Raw genomic sequence first — 20,883 nt, forward strand, 5'->3', positions numbered from 1 at the left:
TTTGACACAAAACAAAGGCCAAATCAGGCACCCGAATCCCAAGACACTCAATCTAGCAATTTGGCTCCTGAGGTCATAGAGTTTGGATATTTACAACTCCCATAAGAATGTATGGAAGTTATTAAACAAGCAAGAAAACCCACTACTAGACAGTGCTATGCAAACAAATGGAAAATATTTGTATATTACCGTCAATCTAAACATATTGACCCTCTTACAGCATCAATACAAGACATTGTATGCTATTTACTTCATTTACAAAAATCTAATTTAGCATTCTCTTCCATAAAAATTAATCTTACTGCAATTTTAGCATATTCCTGTCATTAAAACTTTCATGGAAGGTTTAAAACACATCATTCTACCCAGCCAGGACACCTCCAGTCCCCTCTTGGAATTTAAACATAGGGCCTGATTCCAACTTTGGAGGAGGTGTTAATCCGTCCCAAAAGTGACGGTAAAGTGACGGATATACCACCAGCCGTATTACGAGTCCATTATATCCTATGGAACTCGTAATACGGCTGGTGGTATATCCGTCACATTTGGGACGGATTAACACCTCCTCCAAAGTTGTAATCAGGCCCATAGTGTTTACACGACTTATGGGCCCACCATTTGAACCCATGCACTATTGTCAAATGCAATTTTTAACATGGAAGGTTTCCTTCCTAGTGGCAATTACGTCTTTAAGAAGAGTAAGTGAAATTCAAGCCTTTACTATTGAAGAACCGTTCTTCCAGGTACACAAACATAAAGTTGTACTAAGAAAAAACCCCAAATTTCCACCAGAAAAGGCGTTACCGAAGGTAAGTAACTCGTTCTTGTGATGGATACAGCTACCTGTGGATTCCTCACTCATTGAATAGAGTCCCAAAGCAGTACCGCACTCGGTGGAGGGTGCCTGAATGGTCAAACCAAGAAATCCTGCAGCACTGACCGTGCAAAATGGCCATCCCTCCTAACCTCCGAATCTAAGCAATAATGTTTTGCAAAAGTGTGGAGGGATGACCAAGTTGCGGCCTTGCAGATGTCAACCACAGGAACACCCCTAGCCAAAGCCGAAGAGGCCGACTTAGCTCTGGTGGAATGAGCTCTTATTCCATCAGGGGGTTCTTTCTTTGCCAGAGAATAACACAGCTTAATGCAAAGAATGACCCACCTGGAGAGTGTTCTTTTGTGGACTGCCCTTCCTCTCCTCTTTCCCACGTACCCGATGAAGAGTTGATCCTCCAATCTAAACTCCTTCGTTCTGTCTACGAAGAAGCTCAGTGCTCTTCTCGGGTCCAAACGATGTAACCTTTCTTCCTCCTTCGAAGGATGAGGAGGAGGATAAAAAGAGGAGAGAGTAATAGTCTGACCCATATGGAAAGGTGAAACAACCTTCGGCAAGAAAGCAGCCTTGGTCCTCAACACCACCTTATCTACATAGAAGGATGTATACCGGGGCTTAACAGAAAGAGCCTGCAGCTCACTCACTCTTCTAGTAGAAGTGATCACAACAAGGAAAACAGTCTTTAACACCAATAACCTTATGGGGCAAGTATGCATGGGCTCAAAAGGTGAACCCATAAGAAACGTTAAGACTAGGTTCAAATCCCACTGAGGCATAATGAAAGGAGTGGGAGGAAATTTATTAATGAGGCCTTTTAAAAACCTCAATACTAAGGGAGATTTAAATAAGGAAGGCTGGTCTGGAAGACACAGAAAGGCTGACAGAGCCGACAAATAGCCCTTGACTGTAGCAACTGCACAACCCCTCTGTGCCAGGGACAATGCAAAAGACAAGTGGGCACGTAATGGATCAATTTGCTTCTCTCCACACCAATTCACAAATTTAGCCCACCTGCTAGCGTAGATAGATTTAGTGGAGTGTCACCTGGCTGATAAAATAACATCCACTACCTCAGGTGGGAGAGAAAAGGAACTCAGGTTGCCCCGTTCAATCTCCAGGCATGAAGGTGCAGGCTCTGGAGGTGGGGGTGTAAAACCTGCCCCTGCGATTGCGAGAGGAGATCTGCCTTGTGAGGGAGATGGAGCAGGGGGCACAGAGAGAGTTGGAGAAGATCTGAATACCATACCCTCCTGGGCCAATCCGGAGCTATTAAGATGACTTTAGCCCGGTCTTGGCGAATTTTCCTCAAAACCAAGGAATCAAAGGTATGGGGGGAAATGCGTAAAGCAACTGGTCGCACGAGGACATCTGAAATGCGTCACCCAACGTTCCTTGCACCGGATACTGGAGGCTGCAGAACAATGGGCAGTGCGTGTTCTCCCGAGTGGCAAAAAGATCTACCCGAGGGAATCCCCACATCTGGAAGATTTGCCGGGCTAGATCTGGATGAAGACGCCACTCGTGATCGGTCGAGAAGTGCTGACTGAGACTGTCCGCACGCACATTCAAGACTCCGGCCAGATGGTTTGCTACCAAGCTAATCCGATGGTCCCTTGCCCAGGACCATAGCCGCAGAGCTTCTCTGCAGAGAAAGTACGACCCTACTCCTCCCTGCTTGTTCATATACCACATTGCGGTAGTGTTGTCCGTCAGGACCTGAACTGACTGACCGCGAAGGGAAGGGAGGAAGGCCTTGAGAGCCAGACGTATCGCCCGCAATTCCAACAGATTTATGTGAAACATCTGTTCCACTGGAGACCAATGACCTTTGACCTCCAGGTCCCCCAGATGAGCTCCCCACCCTAGAGTGGAAGCATCTGTTATCACTGTGGTCACTGGAGGAGGCAGCAAGAACGGCCTTCCTTGGGAAAGATTGCCGTCCGCAACCTACCATCTTAGATCCACTGCAGCGTCTCTGGAGATCTTTACCGATCCCTCGAGATCCCCTTTGTGCTGAGAGCACTGCTTTCCGAGGCACCACTGAAGAGCCCTCATGGGCCATCGAGCATGAGTGACCAACAGAATGCAAGAAGCGAACAGACCGAGCAGACGAAGGACCTTGAGGACTGGAATGACAGCTCCACTTTGAAACATTGGAACCAACGCCTGAATGTCCTGAATCAACTGAGGCGGAGGAAAGGCACGATTCATTGTTGTGTCCAGTACTGCCCCTATGAACAGGAGGCGCGGAGAGGGCTCCAGGTGATATTTGGGCACGTTCACCGAAAAGCCCAGATCGAACAACAACTGGGTTGTCGACTGCAGGTGAAGCAGCACGTGCTCCGGAGACTTGGCTTTGATCAATCAATCGTCTAGGTAAGGAAATACCGCAATCCCTTTCCTTCTGAGCTCTGCTGCAACCACCGCCATCACCTTCGTGAAGACTCGAGGTGCAGAAGTAAGACCAAATGGAAGGACCGCAAACTGATAGTGTTGCGATCCTACCACAAACCGGAGATACTTCCTGTGCGACTTGAGTATCGGGATATGAAAGTAAGCATCCTGCAAGTCGACAGACACCATCCAATCTCCTTTGTTCAATGCAAAAAGCACCTGAGTTAGGGTCAGCATCTTGAACTTTTCCTGTTTGAGGTACCAATTCAAAATCCTCAGGTCCAGGATTGGTCTCAATCGACCATCCTTCTTGGGGATCAGGAAGTATCTTGAGTAACAACCCTGACCCCTCTCCTGCTCTGGAACCAACTCCACTGCACCCTTTGAAAGGAGAACTAGAACCTCCTGTTCTAGTAACAGGAGGTGCTCTTCTGAACAGTAGGATGGGCGGGGCGGGATGGGGGGTGGAAACTCCCGAAAGGGAAGGGCATAGCCTTTCCCCACAATACTGGTGACCCAGGAGTCTGATGTTATTGCCTCCCACGTGTGGAGAAAGTTCATTAACCTCCCCCTACAGGAGTGGTATGTAAAGGAATTGGTGGATGACTAAGGCTGCTTCCCATGCTACACCCCTCCAGAGGAAGAGGCAGAGTGGTGCTGGGCGTCTCCTCTTGTTCGGACCCTACCCCTCCCCCTGTATGACCTATAGGGGAGGGCAGTGGTGGCCTGCTGCTGAAATCTGCCCGAAAGAAGGAGGATGAGCCACAACCAAACCCCCTAAATCTTCTGAACAGTCTAGAAGAAGCAGAAGAGGAGGCTTGCAAGCCTAATGATTTTGTTGTGGCCCTACTCTCCTTGAATCTTTCAAGGGCTGAGTCCGCCTTGGATCCAAAAAGTTTATCCCCATCAAAGGGAAGATCCAGCAGGACTGACTGGACATCAGATGAAAATCCAGAAGAACGAAGCCAGGCCTGTCACCTTGTAGCAACGGTGGTGCCCATAGCTCTGGCCACAGAATCAGTAGTGTCCAGCCCCGACTGAATCACTTGGGTTGCCGCAGCCTGAGCATCCGAAACCAGGCTCAACACCTCTGAATGGGACGACTTCATCTCTTCCATAAGGGCGTAGATGTACCTGCCCAAAATGCATGTGGCATTAGTAGACTTGAGAGCCATACTGCAAGATGAAAACACTTTCTTGGAAGACTGGTCCATCTTTTTTGAGTCCCTGTCAGAAGGCACCCCCGGAAGAGAGCCTGGGGCAGTGCGAGATGAACATGAAACCTGCACAACCAGGATCTCTGGAGTCTGGTGCCTAGACAAAAAGCCTGGATCCGCAGGAGCCACATGATATCTGCGTGCCACTGATCTATTAACGGCCGAAGATGACACCAGCTTTTTCCAGATCTCTAAAATTGGGTCCAACAGAGCCTCATTAAATGGCAGAAGTGGCTCTGCAACTGTCGAAGCAGGATGTAAAACCTCTGTCAAAATATTGGGCTTAGATTCAGACACCGGCAAGGGAAGGTCCTAAAAGTCAGCCGCTTTTCTTATTACAGAGTGGAATGAAGCAGCCTCCTCTGTATATTCTCCAGGAGATGTTAAGTCCCACTCTGGAGAGGTGTCTAAACCACTTGCCGTATCCAAACCCTGGAGATCTCCCAGAGGTTTTCAATTTCCCCTTCCTCCAGGGCCTGGTTCCGATACTCTTGCTCCTCAAGGAGGCGAAGAGCAAGCCTCCTTGAATGCAGTCTGGCTTCAATCCTCTGCGTCGACAGGGCGTCAGCCGACGTCGAAGCCTGGCGCCGATCCTCCGATCCATCTGACGCTGTATCTATTGGCGCCGTGGATTTCTTCAGCGCTGACCGAGGCAAAGGATGAACAGGAGAACTCTCCGGCGCCGGAACAGCAGATCTACTCGGCGTCGCAGGCTGTGAGGTCAACGCCAAAGGCACCGGTGCCGAACAAACATCTCCCAAAGGAAGGAAGGGCATGAAAGGTGCAGGACGTAAAGGAGCCGGAGCACCCATATTAAAGGCCAACGGCCCCGAAGGACAAGCCGGTCCACCACCTGGAGCCATTTGTTGGAAAATGGCAAACATTGCATTTAAAAATGCGGAACTGCCAGCACCTGGAGCCGGGAAAGCCGGATACTGTGGAGCCTGAGCTCGAGGTGACAACGGCGCCGGCCCTGGCATCTGAGAAGCCGGTGAGAACTCCTGACGTTGAGGAACCTCAAAAACATATGGTGGAGTCATAGGCGAAGTCAGCGAAGCCGGTGAAGCAGGAGACGTCTGCGGCTGAGGTGTGATGGTGGGACTAACCTCCCATGTCTTTCGGCGCTGAACCGAAGGCGACCTCGAGCGAGACCGCTCCCTACTCGACCGGCGCCGAGATTCACGCCGCCGCCGGGAGTCACGGTGATGCCGGTGGGACCTAGGCGATGATGATTTGCACCGATGCTGCTTCTCCTTCTTTTTGGATTTCGCCAAAAAGAGTTTCGCCTCGCGCTCCTTCAACGCCTTCGGGTTCATAAGTTGACAGGAGTCACATTTCTCCACGTCGTAGTCGGAACTGAGACACCACAAGCAGTCTACATGTGGGTCCGTCACCGACATCTTGCCTCCGCACTCCCTGCAGGGCTTAAATCCAGACTTTCGCTGAGACATCTTTTCTCTCGAAGAAAGAAACAGTAACTCTAACTACGTCGAGTAGAAACAGTAGCTCCCTCGAAGGATAGCTGTTGTTTGAAGGCACGGAAAAAAGGGAACTGACGTCTGCACGTTGGCGAGGACCTCTTATTGCCTGTATGACGTCAGACGGCGTCGCGTGGGCAATTGTGACGTCCTCTTTGGCGTGCAGAAGCTAGGAAGAAAATTTCTGTCGGAAGCTGTCGCAGGGGGGAAATTCAATGAGTGAGGAATCCACAGGTAGTTGTATCCATCAGAATAACCCTTTACTGAATTCAGAATTGTTTCTCCTTTTCAGAAATGTTTAACTGTCCTGGATCCAGCATTGATTTCACGCCCATTTCTGTCACTAACTGGAAGGAGGCTAAAAGCACAAAAAATAGTAAAAACGGGGTATGTCCCAGTAAAATGTCAAAATTGTGTTGAAAAATTTGTTTTTCTGATTCAAGTCTGCCTGTTCCTGAAAGCTGGGAAGATGGTGCTTTTAGCACCTCAAACCCTTTGTTGATGCCATTTTCATGGAAAAAACATGCTTTCTTCTGCAGCCCTTTCTTCCCATTTTTCTGAAGAAAAAAAAACATTTTAGCTGTATTTTGGCTAATTTCTTATTCTTCTCCAGGGGAACCCACAAACTCTGGATACCTTTCTAATCCCTAGGATGTTGGAAAGAAAGGACGCAAATTTGGCATCATAGTTTATGTGGACAAAAAGTTATGAAAGCCTAAGCGCAAACTACCCCAAATATCCAAAAAAGGGTTCAGCACTGGGGGGTGGGGGAGAGGCGGGGAAGGCCCAGCAGCTAAGGGGTTAACTTATTGATTTAAGACGAAGTACTGTTGATATATGTGTGAAAAACGAATCTTTTGAAGTACTTACCTGCAACTTAAAACTTGTGGTTCTGAAAATAAATTAAGAAAATGGTCATTGAGTGTATGCTTCTTCTATTGTCTGTGTGTGTACAACAAATGCTTTGCACTACCCTCTTGTAGGAAGTTGGCTCTGTATGTGCTATTTCAAAGTAAGGAATAGCATGCACAGAGTCCAAGGGTTCCCCTTAGAGGTAAAATAGTGGTAAAAATAGATAATACTAATGCTCTATTTTGTGGTAGTGTGGTCGAGCAGTAGGCTTATCCAAGGAGTAGTGTTAAGCATTTGTTGTACATACACATAGACAATAAATGAGGTACACACACTCAGAGACAAATCCAGCCAATAGGTTTTTGTATAGAAAAATATCTTTTCTTAGTTTATTTTAGGAACCACAGGTTCAAATTCTACATGTAATATCTCATTCGAAAGGTATTGCAGGTAAGTACTTTAGGAACTTCAAATCATCAAACTTGCATGTATACTTTTCAAGTTATTCACAAATAGCTGTTTTAAAAGTGGACACTTAGTGCAATTCTCACAGTTCCTGGGGGAGGTAAGTATTTGTTAGGTTAACCGGGTAAGTAAGACACTTACAGGGCTTAGTTCTTGGTCAAAGGTAGCCCACCGTTGGGGGTTCAGAGCAACCCCAAAGTCACCACACCAGCAGCTCAGGGCCGGTCAGGTGCAGAGTTCAAAGTGGTGCCCAAAACGCATAGGCTAGAATGGAGAGAAGGGGGTGCCCCGGTTCCGGTCGGCTTGCAGGTAAGTACCCGCGTCTTCGGAGGGCAGACCAGGGGGGTTTTGTAGGGCACCGGGGGGGACACAAGCCCACACAGAAATTTCACCCTCAGCGGCGCGGGGGCGGCCGGGTGCAGTGTAGAAACAAGCGTCGGGTTCGCAATGTTAGTCTATGAGAGATCTCGGGATCTCTTCAGCGCTGCAGGCAGGCAAGGGGGGGATTCCTCTGGGAAACCTCCACTTGGACAAGGGAGAGGGACTCCTGGGGGTCACTTCTCCAGTGAAAGTCCGGTCCTTCAGGTCCTGGGGGCTGCGGGTGCATGGTCTCTCCCAGGCGTCGGGACTTTAGGTTCAAAGAGTCGCGGTCAGGGGAAGCCTCGGGATTCCCTCTGCAGGCGGCGCTGTGGGGGCTCAGGGGGGACAGGTTTTGGTACTCACAGTATCAGAGTAGTCCTGGGGTCCCGCCTGAGGTGTCGGATCTCCACCAGCCGAGTCGGGGTCGCCGGGTGCAGTGTTGCAAGTCTCACGCTTCTTGCGGGGAGCTTGCAGGGTTCTTTAAAGCTGCTGGAAACAAAGTTGCAGCTTTTCTTGGAGCAGGTCCGCTGTCCTCGGGAGTTTCTTGTCTTTTCGAAGCAGGGGCAGTCCTCAGAGGATGTCGAGGTCGCTGGTCCCTTTGGAAGGCGTCGCTGGAGCAGGATCTTTGGAAGGCAGGAGACAGGCCGGTGAGTTTCTGGAGCCAAGGCAGTTGTCGTCTTCTGGTCTTCCGCTGCAGGGGTTTTCAGCTGGGCAGTCCTTCTTCTTGTAGTTGCAGGAATCTAATTTTCTAGGGTTCAGGGTAGCCCTTAAATACTAAATTTAAGGGCGTGTTTTAGGTCTGGGGGGTTAGTAGCCAATGGCTACTAGCCCTGAGGGTGGGTACACCCTCTTTGTGCCTCCTCCCAAGGGGAGGGGGTCACAATCCTAACCCTATTGGGGGAATCCTCCATCTGCAAGATGGAGGATTTCTAAAAGTTAGAGTCACTTCAGCTCAGGACACCTTAGGGGCTGTCCTGACTGGCCAGTGACTCCTCCTTGTTTTTCTCATTATTTTCTCCGGCCTTGCCGCCAAAAGTGGGGCCTGGCCGGAGGGGGCGGGCAACTCCACTAGCTGGAGTGTCCTGCTGGGTTGGCACAAAGGAGGTGAGCCTTTGAGGCTCACCGCCAGGTGTGACAATTCCTGCCTGGGGGAGGTGTTAGCATCTCCACCCAGTGCAGGCTTTGTTACTGGCCTCAGAGTGACAAAGGCACTCTCCCCATGGGGCCAGCAACATGTCTCGGTTTGTGGCAGGCTGCTAAAACTAGTCAGCCTACACAGATAGTCGGTTAAGTTTCAGGGGGCACCTCTAAGGTGCCCTCTGGGGTGTATTTTACAATAAAATGTACACTGGCATCAGTGTGCATTTATTGTGCTGAGAAGTTTGATACCAAACTTCCCAGTTTTCAGTGTAGCCATTATGGTGCTGTGGAGTTCGTGTTTGACAAACTCCCAGACCATATACTCTTATGGCTACCCTGCACTTACAATGTCTAAGGTTTTGTTTAGACACTGTAGGGGTACCATGCTCATGCACTGGTACCCTCACCTATGGTATAGTGCACCCTGCCTTAGGGCTGTAAGGCCTGCTAGAGGGGTGTCTTACCTATACTGCATAGGCAGTGAGAGGCTGGCATGGCACCCTGTGGGGAGTGCCATGTCGACTTACTCGTTTTGTCCTCACTAGCACACACAAGCTGGCAAGCAGGGTGTCTGTGCTGAGGGAGAGGTCTCCAGGGTGGCATAAGACATGCTGCAGCCCTTAGAGACCTTCCTTGGCATCAGGGCCCTTGGTACTAGAAGTACCAGTTACAAGGGACTTATCTGGATGCCAGGGTCTGCCAATTGTGGATACAAAAGTACAGGTTAGGGAAAGAACACTGGTGCTGGGGCCTGGTTAGCAGGCCTCAGCACACTTTCAATCGTAAACATAGCATCAGCAAAGGCAAAAAGTCAGGGGGCAACCATGCCAAGGAGGCATTTCCTTACACCTCTGATAAGCATAACTGCTCCACCACACTACCACAAAAGTGAGCATTAATATTATCTACTTTAGCCTCTTTTAAGCCGCTGGGGAACCCCTGTACTCAGTGCACACTATATCTCATTTTAATTTAGTGTATATTGTACAGAGCCAACTTCCCACAGGCAAGAGTTGACAGCTTTTGTACTTCCGCCTGAAGTCTGTAACGTTATCTTGGCAGTCAGGCATCCATCCACCAAAACGATATATACACCTGTCTTTGGAAGAAATTAGTGGCATGGAGCACAGACAAGTCTCTTGACCCTCTTTCTGCTCCTCTCTTTGAGGTCCTTTTGCTTATCACTGGCCCAGCTGGGCTCTACTTTCGGCACTCTCAAAGGTTATTTGTCTGCTATTTCTGAATTTTTGAGGTTGCCTGATCAACCCTAGTAGTTTAAGTCTCCTATTTTAATAGGATCCTTAACACATCTCTTTCCTCCATCTGCATTCATTATGCCCCAATGGGATTTGAATTTAGTTTTGACCTTTTTAATGTATGCTCCTTTCGAGCCTCTCCAGAATTGTCCTCTCAGGGGTCTCACTTTGAAAACAGCCTTCCTTATGGCTATTACATCTGCCGACAGGGTGAGTGAGCTCCAGGCATTGTCATCTAAGTTCCCGTACCTTTCCATCTGCTCTGACAAAGTGGTGCTTCTCACTAGGGCATCCTTTCTGCCAAAAGTGGTTACGCCCTTTCACGTAGGCCAATCCATCACCTTGCCCACATCCTTTTAAGGAAGGGGAGAGACTCCAAATAGGTTCCGGGTGGATGATCAATTCGGGCAGTGCAGAAGAGGATCATCTCAAGACGGGTCGTACTCTGCATTAAAATATGTTGCTCACTGGCCAAAAGGCAACCGTCTGGATTTGCATGCTCATTCCATTTGAGCTACAGCTGGGGCCACTGTGTTAGCACACAGAGTTCCAGTCCTTGATATCTGTCAGGCATCCGTGCACACATTTGCCAAACACTACTGCATGGACAATCGGGTCCATTGGGACGGCTACTTTGCCTGTTCGATCCTGCAGGACTTTCTTCTATGATCTTGGTTTACAGACTCATCTCCGGGGATGTTATTGCTTGGGTATCCATTCAAAGGTAAGGAATCTGCAACTAAAAGTCTCTATCAGATGAACCAGTTACTTATCTGCGATAATGCCTCATCTGGTAGAGACAATATGTAGTTGCAGATTTCTTTCTGACCCACCCATCCTACCCGCTCTGTCAACTGATTTCTAGGGGCAGGAACTCCCATTTTAGGGCCTTAGTTATGGCGCACTGGTTTGGTCAATGTTCTTCATGGCTCTGCACTTCTGGTGTGGAAAGTTCTGAAAAGAAACTGACATCAGTGCACCGCGGTGATGTTTATATAGGAACTGTGATGTCATATCAGGCACTGATGATGCCGACGATAGATGCAGAGCCGATCAACACCACCAAACAGTGAGCAGGGGTACTGCTCAAGAAAAATCTCTGGATCCATTCTGATGCCTCGGGTAAACTCAAAGGTAAGGAATTTGTAACTTGATATTGTCTCTTCCAGATAAGCCATTACTCAAGGTGAGTAACTTGTTCATCAGTCGTACCAAGAACATAGGTGGATGATCAGTGCTTTTTGGGTTTCTTTGGGGTGAAAAAGTGCAAAGCTGTGCAGAAGAGAACCATTTTCAGATGGACTGTTTTATGTATTAAGCTTTTTTATGGGCTGACTAAGGAGCAGCTTCCTGAAGGTCTTCATGCTCATTCCACCTGAGCAAAGTCTGCTACCACTGCATTGTTGCCTGGTGTGATAGTCTTAGACATCTGCCAGGCAGCTATGTGATTGTCAGTTCACACATTCAGTAAACAGTACTGCCTGAATGGCCAGGTCCGGCGCGAGGGGCATTTTGCCCAGTCTGTTCTGAAGGATTTCCTGAGCTGAGTAATTCCACACACCCACTTAAGGGACTACTGAACTGTCACAAGTTGAAGAGTCTATCAGAAGAAAAAGTTACTTTTGGTAACGTTCTGTCCGGTGCATACTTTATCTAACCACAGAATACTTCCCTATTCTGCAGAATGGATTCTTCTAGTCCATGTTAAGAAGATGGCAGTCTACAGATCCACACACTGGTTGAAACTGATTTCCTATTGCTTTGTTTCCGACAGCACGAACAGATGTAAGAAAGAAACTGTTGTCAGAACGGAGAGGTGGCAGCTATGTATGGGCTTCAAGGTCACATCTGGGTTGGGGCTGATCTAAAGTAGAGTCCATGACAGCACCTACAAACCTGTTAGGGAATTGCTGAGAAAAAGTCTGGGTCCAGTCTCTAGTGCCTTTGGGTATCACAAGATGAGGATCTTCAGGTAGGTAATAGTACCAACCAGAAAGAATTTTGCCAAGGGTAAGTAACTTTTTCTTTTTTCTGTACTTCCAGAGTGGCTCGAGGGCATCACTGTACATGACTGTGAACTGGTATTACACCATATGCTCAGGGCAGCCAGACAGTTTATTGTCCTGTTTCTAAAGGAAAAGGAACACTCCTACCACAACTACTCTGTTTAATAATCTATGAGAGGTGTTGGCGATGGAGCAACTGGCATACAGACAAAACTTAAATTCTCAGCTAGATGAAAGCCACTAGTCCACTTTTTTTTCCAAATTATGTTGGAATGTTCTCCAACTATTCGAGGGACTTTACCTCCACAGCTGGCCTGAATGTACAATAACTCTCTGAATAGGCAGTTAGGAAAACACAGTTATAAACAGAGAGTCTAACTTCTCAGGAATCCTTACATCACACCACTTACAATAAACATAGCAGTGGAATCAACTTGACATGCACCATATTAGGTTAAAATAAAATTATATAATGCTACTTCCCTCCTATGTAAGCTGTTCTACGTTTGGGCATAGGTTGTAGGAGAGGGTGAAGGTGGGAGTGTCGATGCTTTCCATTACTATGGGTTGTATTGTTGCATACTCGGATACATTTACAGACTATCTGTAAGCTGCTGGCCACTTTAATATGCAACTTTCTGTTTTGCAAACCTAATAAAGAGAACTTGAGTAAAATAGAAGGTTAAACATTTCTTGAGTAACTAACAATCCCTCCATTTGTATGTGAAGGATGATATATTAGGGTTACTTGGTGTAACTGATTTTGTATTTTTAGTCTAATTTAATGGTCTTGATTGGAAATTACAATGCATTTTTTTGCAAGTTTTGTAAGCATTACACAATACAAATAAACATAGAAATAAAGGTAATGGGAGAAAAATATGTTGGAGACTCACTAAAGTCCCAGATCAGAAATATTGTGTTGGTCAGTTTCATCCATATTGACATTCCTTTAATCAAAGCCACTTTATTGGGATCTTTCTAATACCCTATCCCTGATTCACTGTATTGAATCCTATTCAGGTATGTTGAAAATTGAACAAGTGTAATAAAATCATGTGTTAAAAACATATTGATAAGAAAAAGTGATTAAAGTAGTTATCTCTTTACAAACATCTGTTGCTGATATCCCTTTAGGTAATTAAGTTGATATACAGATCACTCCACTATTAAACTATTAAATCATCACCCATACGTTGAACTTCAGTTTGCAATGCTCATAAAAGAATTCCAGTTGGTGACCCTCCAACTCTGTAGAATTCTCTCTTGCTGGTCTCTAATAAATCCCTTCCTGATGTCTGATATCTGCTGTGTGAGAATCTGGCCTTTTGGTATGGGTATGAGCTCTTTCTCTGCACAAGTGTTTTGACACACCTAGAGTTCTGATACTCCAAGTAGCATAGCATTTCTAGCACACGCTAGGGTAGGAATTCAAAGATGAGTCTGTTTTGGAACTCACAAGCATATGCTTTGGCAGCAATGATTATGTAGGAAAGAAGATTGCTACACAGGAAAACAGTCGGAGGAGCAGACTTTTATTATTTTTATGCCCAGTGATAGTTGGGGTTTTGGACAAGTACAACACTTCAATGTTAAATGTTCCCTAGATTTAAAGTGTGGCCTTTTTTCCAATAAACAAAGTATTACTTGAGATTAATAAACCTCCATATACTAAATGCCCATTTTCACATTGTGACGCAATTCTGGGTTCAAATGTTGTCCATTGTCGGTGCTTCTAGTCATCTAGTACATGGGCTTAGAAAAGCTTATTGTTGATATAAAATGATATGTTAAGTTGCTACATGTATTCACCTTTTATCACTTTCCAGCAGCTGCAGTGTGTTCGTACACGTTATTGGCCATTAGCTTCACCACACATCTCACATACTGCTGTGTTTGCTTTTCACAGGTAAAGTGCCTGGAAAGAAACGTGGCCCTACCATAAAGATTTCTGGAGTCCAGGTCAATGTAAAAGCCATTATTCAACATGAAGAAGAGTTTGCATTGCTAAACAAATCCATTCCTGTGGACCCAGAAGAAAGAAGAAAGTATGTACTTGTTATTCTTAATTTTGTTGTAGGAAAATGCAACTGTTGGCATGGTTACCCCCTAACATTTTGCCTTTTGTTGATGCCAGCTTTGATTGGAAGTGTGTTGGGAACCTGCTAACCAGGCACATCACCAGTGTTCTTTCCCTAAAGCTGTACCTTAGTCTCCACAATTGGCACACAGATAAGCCCCTTTTAAAAGTTACCCCTGGTACCAAGGGCCCTGTGGCCAGGGAAGGTCTCTAAGGGCTGAAGCATGTATTATGCCACCCTGGGGACCGCTCACTCAGCACATGCACACTGCCTCACAGCTTGGGTGTGCTGGTGGGGAGAAAAAGACTGTCGACATGGCACTCCCCTCAGGGTGCCATGCCCACAACCCACTGCCTGTGGCATAAGTAAGTCACCCCTCTAGCAGGCCTTACACCCCTAAAGCAGGGTGCACTATACCACAGGTGAGAGCATAGCTGCATGAGCACTATGCCCCTACAGTGTCTAAGCCAAGTCTTCAGGGCGAGCACGACTGTGGGTAGGTGTCTCGAATTGAGGACGCCTATATAAAAAAGCTATAGGCTGGATCGTGCTACCCCCTAAGGGGCCCCCCAAAAGCAGAGGGCGGGGCGACCTTTTTGTTTACGAGACAGTTCACAGAAATGCTGTAAGTGACTGCTATTTATCTCTCATACACGTAATTAGATAGTGTTTTCTTTTGTACACAGCCAGGAGAAGTCTAGTTTGCTGTAGGTCCTGATGAAGCGTTAGAGGATCTTTCACGACCAATATTACACGAAACATGTTGGTCCTGATGAAGCGTTAGAGGATCTTTCACGACCAATATTACGCGAAACATGTTGACCATACCCTAGGAGACAGGTGACAATTTCCCAGTACTCCAGGCTTTCTAAAGTGGTTGAGCATCATTCTCATTCCCCACTTTATTATGTTTTTAATCTTGATCGTAACCCCTCTGGATAGATATTAAAACAGAACAAGTTCAGGGGTTTCTAATCAATCTTAATTTGATCACTCTCCTGCCATTCAGAGTGTCTGACCTTCATAAATCAACGGCAGCCACCACATGTCAAAAAGATCTCCGGCAAAGAGCCCCCGAAAGGGGAGCCCGTCAGACATTGCACCAGCCGGTCTGACGAGGAGCTTCCCGATGATGAAGCATGACACCCTTTCGGGTGTGTGAGGGTTTTTAGCTCCTAAACTTTAACTGTTCACCCTAGAGTTAGGAACAGTGTACTTTTGTTATTGATTGCACGTATTGGGAGTATGTACACTGGACCTTTAATCCTCCCGATCCCTCTTTTTGTTGATAAGCCAATTCTTAGACATTGTAGGTGCAGGGTAGCCATTTACTAATGGTCTGGGAGTTTGTCGAACACAAACTCCACGGTTCCATGGCTACACTGACTACTGGGAAGTTTGGTATCAACCTTCTCAGCACAATAAATGCACACTGATGTCAGTGTGCAATTTATTGTAACATGCACCCAGAGGGCATCTTGGAGATGCCCCCTGAATACCAGTCCGACTTCTAGTGTGGGCTGACCAGTTCCTGCCAGCCTGCCACACACCAGACAAGTTGCTGGCCACATGGGGAGAGTGCCTTTGTCACTCTGTGGCCAGGAACAAAAGCCTTTACTGGGTGGAGGTGCTTCTCAACTCCCCCTGCAGGAACTATAACACCTGGCGGTGAGCCTCAAAGGCTCACCCCTTTTGTTACAGCGCCCCAGGGCATCCCAGCTATTGGAGATGCCCGCCCCTCCGGCCTCTGCCCCCACTTTTGGCAGCAAGGCTGGAGGAGATAATGAGAAAAACAAGGAGGAGTCACCCACCACTCAGGACAGCCTCTGAGCTGAGGTGACCCCTGCCTTTAGAAATCCTCCATCTGAGTTTTGGAGGATTCCCCCAATAGTATTAGGGATGTGCCCCCCTCCCTACAGGGAGGAGGCACAAAGAGGGTGTAGCCACCCTCCAGGACAGTAGCCATTGGCTACTGCCCTCCCAGACCTGAACACACCCCTGAGTCTAGTATTTAGGGGCACCCTAGAACACAGGAAATCAGATTTCTGCAACCTGAAGAAACAAGGACTGCTGACCTACAAGCCCTGCAGAGAAGACGGAAGACAACAACTGCTTTAGCCCCAGCCCTACTGGCCTGTCTCCTGACTCGAAAACCTGCAACCAGCGACGCATCCGACATGGACCAGCGACCTCAGGGCCTCAGAGGAGTGCCCTTGAATAAAGGACCAAGAAACTCCCATGAGCAACGGCCCTACTCAACAACAGCAACATCTTTGCAACAAAGATCAACTTTTAAAGAACTCACTCTTCCCTCTGGAAGCGTGAGACTTCACACTCTGCACCTGACACCCCCGCCTTGAGACTCCGAGAACAAACACCACAGGGAGGACTCCCCGGCGACTGCGACCCCGTGAGTAGCCCGAGACGACCCCCCTGAGCCCCCAGAGCGACGCCTGCAGAGAGAATCCAGTGGCTCTCCCTGACCACGACTGCCTGTAACAAGGGACCCGATGCCTGGAACAAGCACTGCACCTGCAGCCCCCAGGACCTGAAGGAACCGAGCCTCTCCGTGCAGGAGTGACCACCCAGGCGACCCTCTACCTAGCCCAGGTGGTGGCTGTCCCGAGAAGCCCCCCCGTGCCTGCCTGCACCGCTAGAGTGCCCCCGGGTCCCTCCATTGTTTCCTATCTGAAAACCCGACGCCTGTTTTGCACACTGCACCCGGCGGCCCCTGTGCCACTGAGGGTGTGTTTTGTGTGCCTACTTGTGTCCCCCCCACTGCTCTACAAAATCCCCCTGGTACACCTCCTGAGGACGCAGGTACTTACCTGCTGGCAGACTGGAACCGGAGCAGCCCTGTTTTCCATAGGTGCCTATGTGTTTTGGGCACCTCTTTGACCTCTGCACCTGACCGGCCCTGAGCTGCTGGTGTGGTAACTTTGGGGTTGCCTTGAATCCCCAACGGTGGGCTGCCTATGCCCAGGAACTGAGACTTGTAAGTGTCTTACTTACCTCACAATCTAACCTTTACTTACCTCCCCCAGTAACTGTTGATTTTTGCAGTGTCCACTTTTAAAATAGCTTATTGCCATTTTAACAATGACTGTATATGATATTGCTTTTATTCAAAGTTCCTAACTTACCTGTGTGAAGTACCATGCATTTTATGTGTTTACTTCAAATCTTGAACCTGTGGTTCTTAAAATAAACTAAGAAAATAAATGTTTCTATATAAAAACTATTGGCCTTGAGTTAAGTCTTTGAGTGTGTGTTCCTCATTTATTGCCTGTGTGTGTACAACGAATGCTTAACACTACCCTCTGATAAGCCTACTGCTCGACCACAATACCACAAAATAGAGAATTAGAATTATTTATTTTTGCCACTGTCTTACCTCTAAGGGGAACCCTTGCACGCTGTGCACACTATTTCTTACTTTGAAACAGTATATACAGAGCCAACTTCCTACATACTGCTTTTATTGTATGTTAGTATAATGCATGCTTATGGCTCAATTGACTAATAAAAGATTTAAATACAAATGCAACTAAAGCCACACATTGTCCATTTTGCATTCTGTTTGATGGATTTGGACTGCTCCCATGAATGAATTTGAGGATATCTACTTAATTTTCCACCTTCAATTCCAAATTCCTTCACATTTGCTTAACATTTTAAGTTTTACAATTTACATTTTGCTTCTTTATTTACATGCACTTTATTAATCTGCTATTATTTAATTTTCAAAGCAGTCGCGGCCCCCCTCCTGCGTAGGCGTTGCAGACCTCAAGGGTTCCCCAGATCATAGGTTAAGAACCTCTGCTCTAGAGCAATAGCTTCCTAAACCATCAGCCTTGGCAAGTCATCAGCATTTCTTGCTGTTATTCAACATGTTGCACTACAGCATGGTGGTATTACCATATGTGGTTCCACACTGGAAATAGAATTAAACATATTACTTCACCAGGAGTGTTCTTCCTTACAAATAATTTTTATTGTCTTTATTCATGACATGTGTTATTATTTTAAAGTTATCATTGCTCACTGAATCAGAAAAGACCTCAGTTTTACCTATTACAACAAGGGTTCATTTTCTTACTTAATGTTCATATTTATTGACCAAAAGGTCTATTTATATTGCTTATCACAGAGTGGAAGTAGCCACTCTGTAGTTATAGTTAGGGTGACCAGATATTGTTTTATTGTTGTCCCTTAATAACTTTGCATCCGTTTGATGAACATGTGTGAAACTTTTCAGACCTGCCCCGGTTTTATTTTGAGATGACTGAAAGGCATTTGGTCAAGGGGGTGCAGATAAAAAGCGGGGGGGGTCCCAAAAAGGGCTTCAGATCCAATCCATTTTCCATGTACTTGTATTTTGCATAGCTCAAAAACCGCCTGCTGGATTTTTATGAAATTTTCAGCATTACCTATTAGGGGCACAGATGATTCTCTGGGGGTACTGCAGATAAATTAAATAAATGCAAATTATAAGGTTTGTCAACTTGGTACTATCTTGTAGCACAATACTACTAAATGTAGCAAGAGAAGCCCAAAAAATAAACTAGACTGTAAAGTTTCAGATTTACTAAATAAACAACTGAAAGTCCCATTTATGTTCACATGCTAATGGAAACTTATAAACAAATACATAACTAAATCAATACATCTTAATCTACATATGTTTTCTTTGCATGCTCTCTGGCTCACACAATAAAACTGGCACAACAAGCCAAACAATCATTCTTGTGCACCCCTTTGGAGCAAAATGAAAAATTGCCCTAGCAGGGAGCCACACAAAGTACAATTTGGAGGACATGATAATTGGCCAATAGGAAAAAATAATAACCTCAATTTTTACAGCAATAACTAACAATAATAATGATTGCCTTTCATTCACTTTGGCCTTCATATGTAGCCCAATCCTACTAAAAGGAACAATGAAGCCCAAAGAATAAACTAGACTGCTTATGTAAAGTTTCAGATTTACTACTTGAACAACTGAAAGACCCATTTATGGTAACATGCTAAGAGAAACCTATACACAAATGCATAACAAATAGAATACATGTTAATCTACATAAGTTTCTTTGCATGCTCTCTGGCTCACAAAATAAAACTGTGCCCAGCATGCCAAACAAAGATCACCTTCCTTGTATACTCCTGTGCAACAAAATGGAAAAGTGACTTAGCAGTGAGCTACACAAACTACTATACAGAAGAAACGATAATTGGCCATTAGGAAAAAATAATCTTAATTTGTATAACAATGATTGGCCTTCATTCACTTCGGGATTCATATGTAGCACAATCTAACTAAAAGTAGCAAGAAAGCCCCAAAAATAAACTAGACTGCTGTATCTGAAACTTATTTATTGTGTACTCCCGTCCCGTTGAGCCGATGCACAATTGCCGCTTACGGCTCCTGTAAGGAAATGCCTCCTTGGCATGGTTACCCCCTGACTTTTTGCCTTTGCTGATGCTATGTTTTGATTTGAAAGTGTGCTGAGGCCTGATAACCAGGCCCCAGCACCAGTGTTCTTTCCCTAACCTGTACTTTTGTTTACACAATTGGCACACCCTGGCATCCAGGTAAGTCCCTTGTAACTGGTACCCCTGGTACCAAGGGCCCTGATGCCAGGTAAGGTCTCTAAGGGCTGCAGCATGTCTTATGCCACCCTGGGGACCCCTCACTCAGCACAGACACACTGCTTGCCAGCTTGTGTGTGCTGGTGAGGACACAACGAGTAAGTCGACATGGCACTCCCCTCAGGGTGCCATGCCAACCTCACACTGCCTATGCAGTATAGATAAGTCACCCCTCTAGCAGGCCTTACAGCCCTAAGGCAGGGTGCACTATACCATAGGTGAGGGCACCAGTGCATGAGTACTGTGCCCCTACAGTGTCTAAGCAAAACCTTAGACATTGTAAGTGCAGGGTAGCCATAAGAGTATATGGTCTGGGAGTCTGTCAAACACGAACTCCACAGCACCATAATGGCTACACTGAAAACTGGGAAGTTTGGTATCAAACCTCTCAGCACAATAAATGCACACTGATGCCAGTGTACATTTTATTGTAACATACACCCCAGAGGGCACCTTAAAGGTGCCCCCTGAAACCTTAACCAACTACCTGTGAGGGCTGACTGGTTTTAGCAGCCTGCCACACTCGAGACATGTTGCTGGCCACATGGGGAGAGTGCCTTTGCCACTCTGTGGCTAGTAACAAAGCCTGCACTGGGTGGAGATGCTTATGACCTCCCCTTGCAGGAGCTGTAACACCTGGCGGTGAGCCTCAAAGGCTCACCCCCTTTGTTACAGCACCACAGGGCATTCCAGCTACTGGAGTTGCCCGCCCCCTCCGGCCACGGCCCCACTTTTGGCGGCAAGGCCGGAGGAGATAATGAGAAAAACAAGGAGTCGTCACTGGTCAGTCAGGACAGCCCCTAAGGCAACCTGAGCTGAAGTGACTCTGACTTTTAGGAATCCTCCATCTTGCAGATGGAGGATCCCCCCAATAGGGATAGGAATGTGACCCCCTCCCCTTGGAAGGAGGCACAAAGAGGGTGTAGCCACCCTCAGGGCTAGTAGCCATTGGCTACTGCCCTCCCTGACCTAAACACACCCCTAAATTCTGTATTTAGGGGCTCCCCTGAACCTAGGAACTCAGATTCCTGCAACCTAAGAAGAAGAGGACTGCTAAGCTGAAAAACCCTGCAGAGAAGACGGAGACACCAACTGCTTTGGCCCCAGCTCTACCGGCCTGTCTTCCCCCCCTTCTGAAGAAACTGCTCCA

General features: G+C 46.8%; 1 protein-coding gene across 2 annotated transcripts in view; it reads left to right on the plus strand.

Annotated features, from left to right (window-relative positions):
- The window catches only part of CHD2 (chromodomain helicase DNA binding protein 2), a 1,519,436-nt gene that overhangs the window by 1,079,229 nt on the left and 419,324 nt on the right, over positions 1-20,883 (plus strand). For both annotated transcript variants that reach the window (XM_069222751.1, XM_069222752.1), the window contains one exon: positions 13,913-14,051. In XM_069222751.1, coding sequence (XP_069078852.1) covers positions 13,913-14,051 — 139 coding nt within the window. The remainder of the gene's footprint in view (positions 1-13,912; positions 14,052-20,883) is intronic.

This window comes from Pleurodeles waltl, chromosome 3_1 (assembly GCF_031143425.1).
Source record: "Pleurodeles waltl isolate 20211129_DDA chromosome 3_1, aPleWal1.hap1.20221129, whole genome shotgun sequence".
Taxonomy (NCBI): Eukaryota; Metazoa; Chordata; class Amphibia; order Caudata; family Salamandridae; genus Pleurodeles; species Pleurodeles waltl.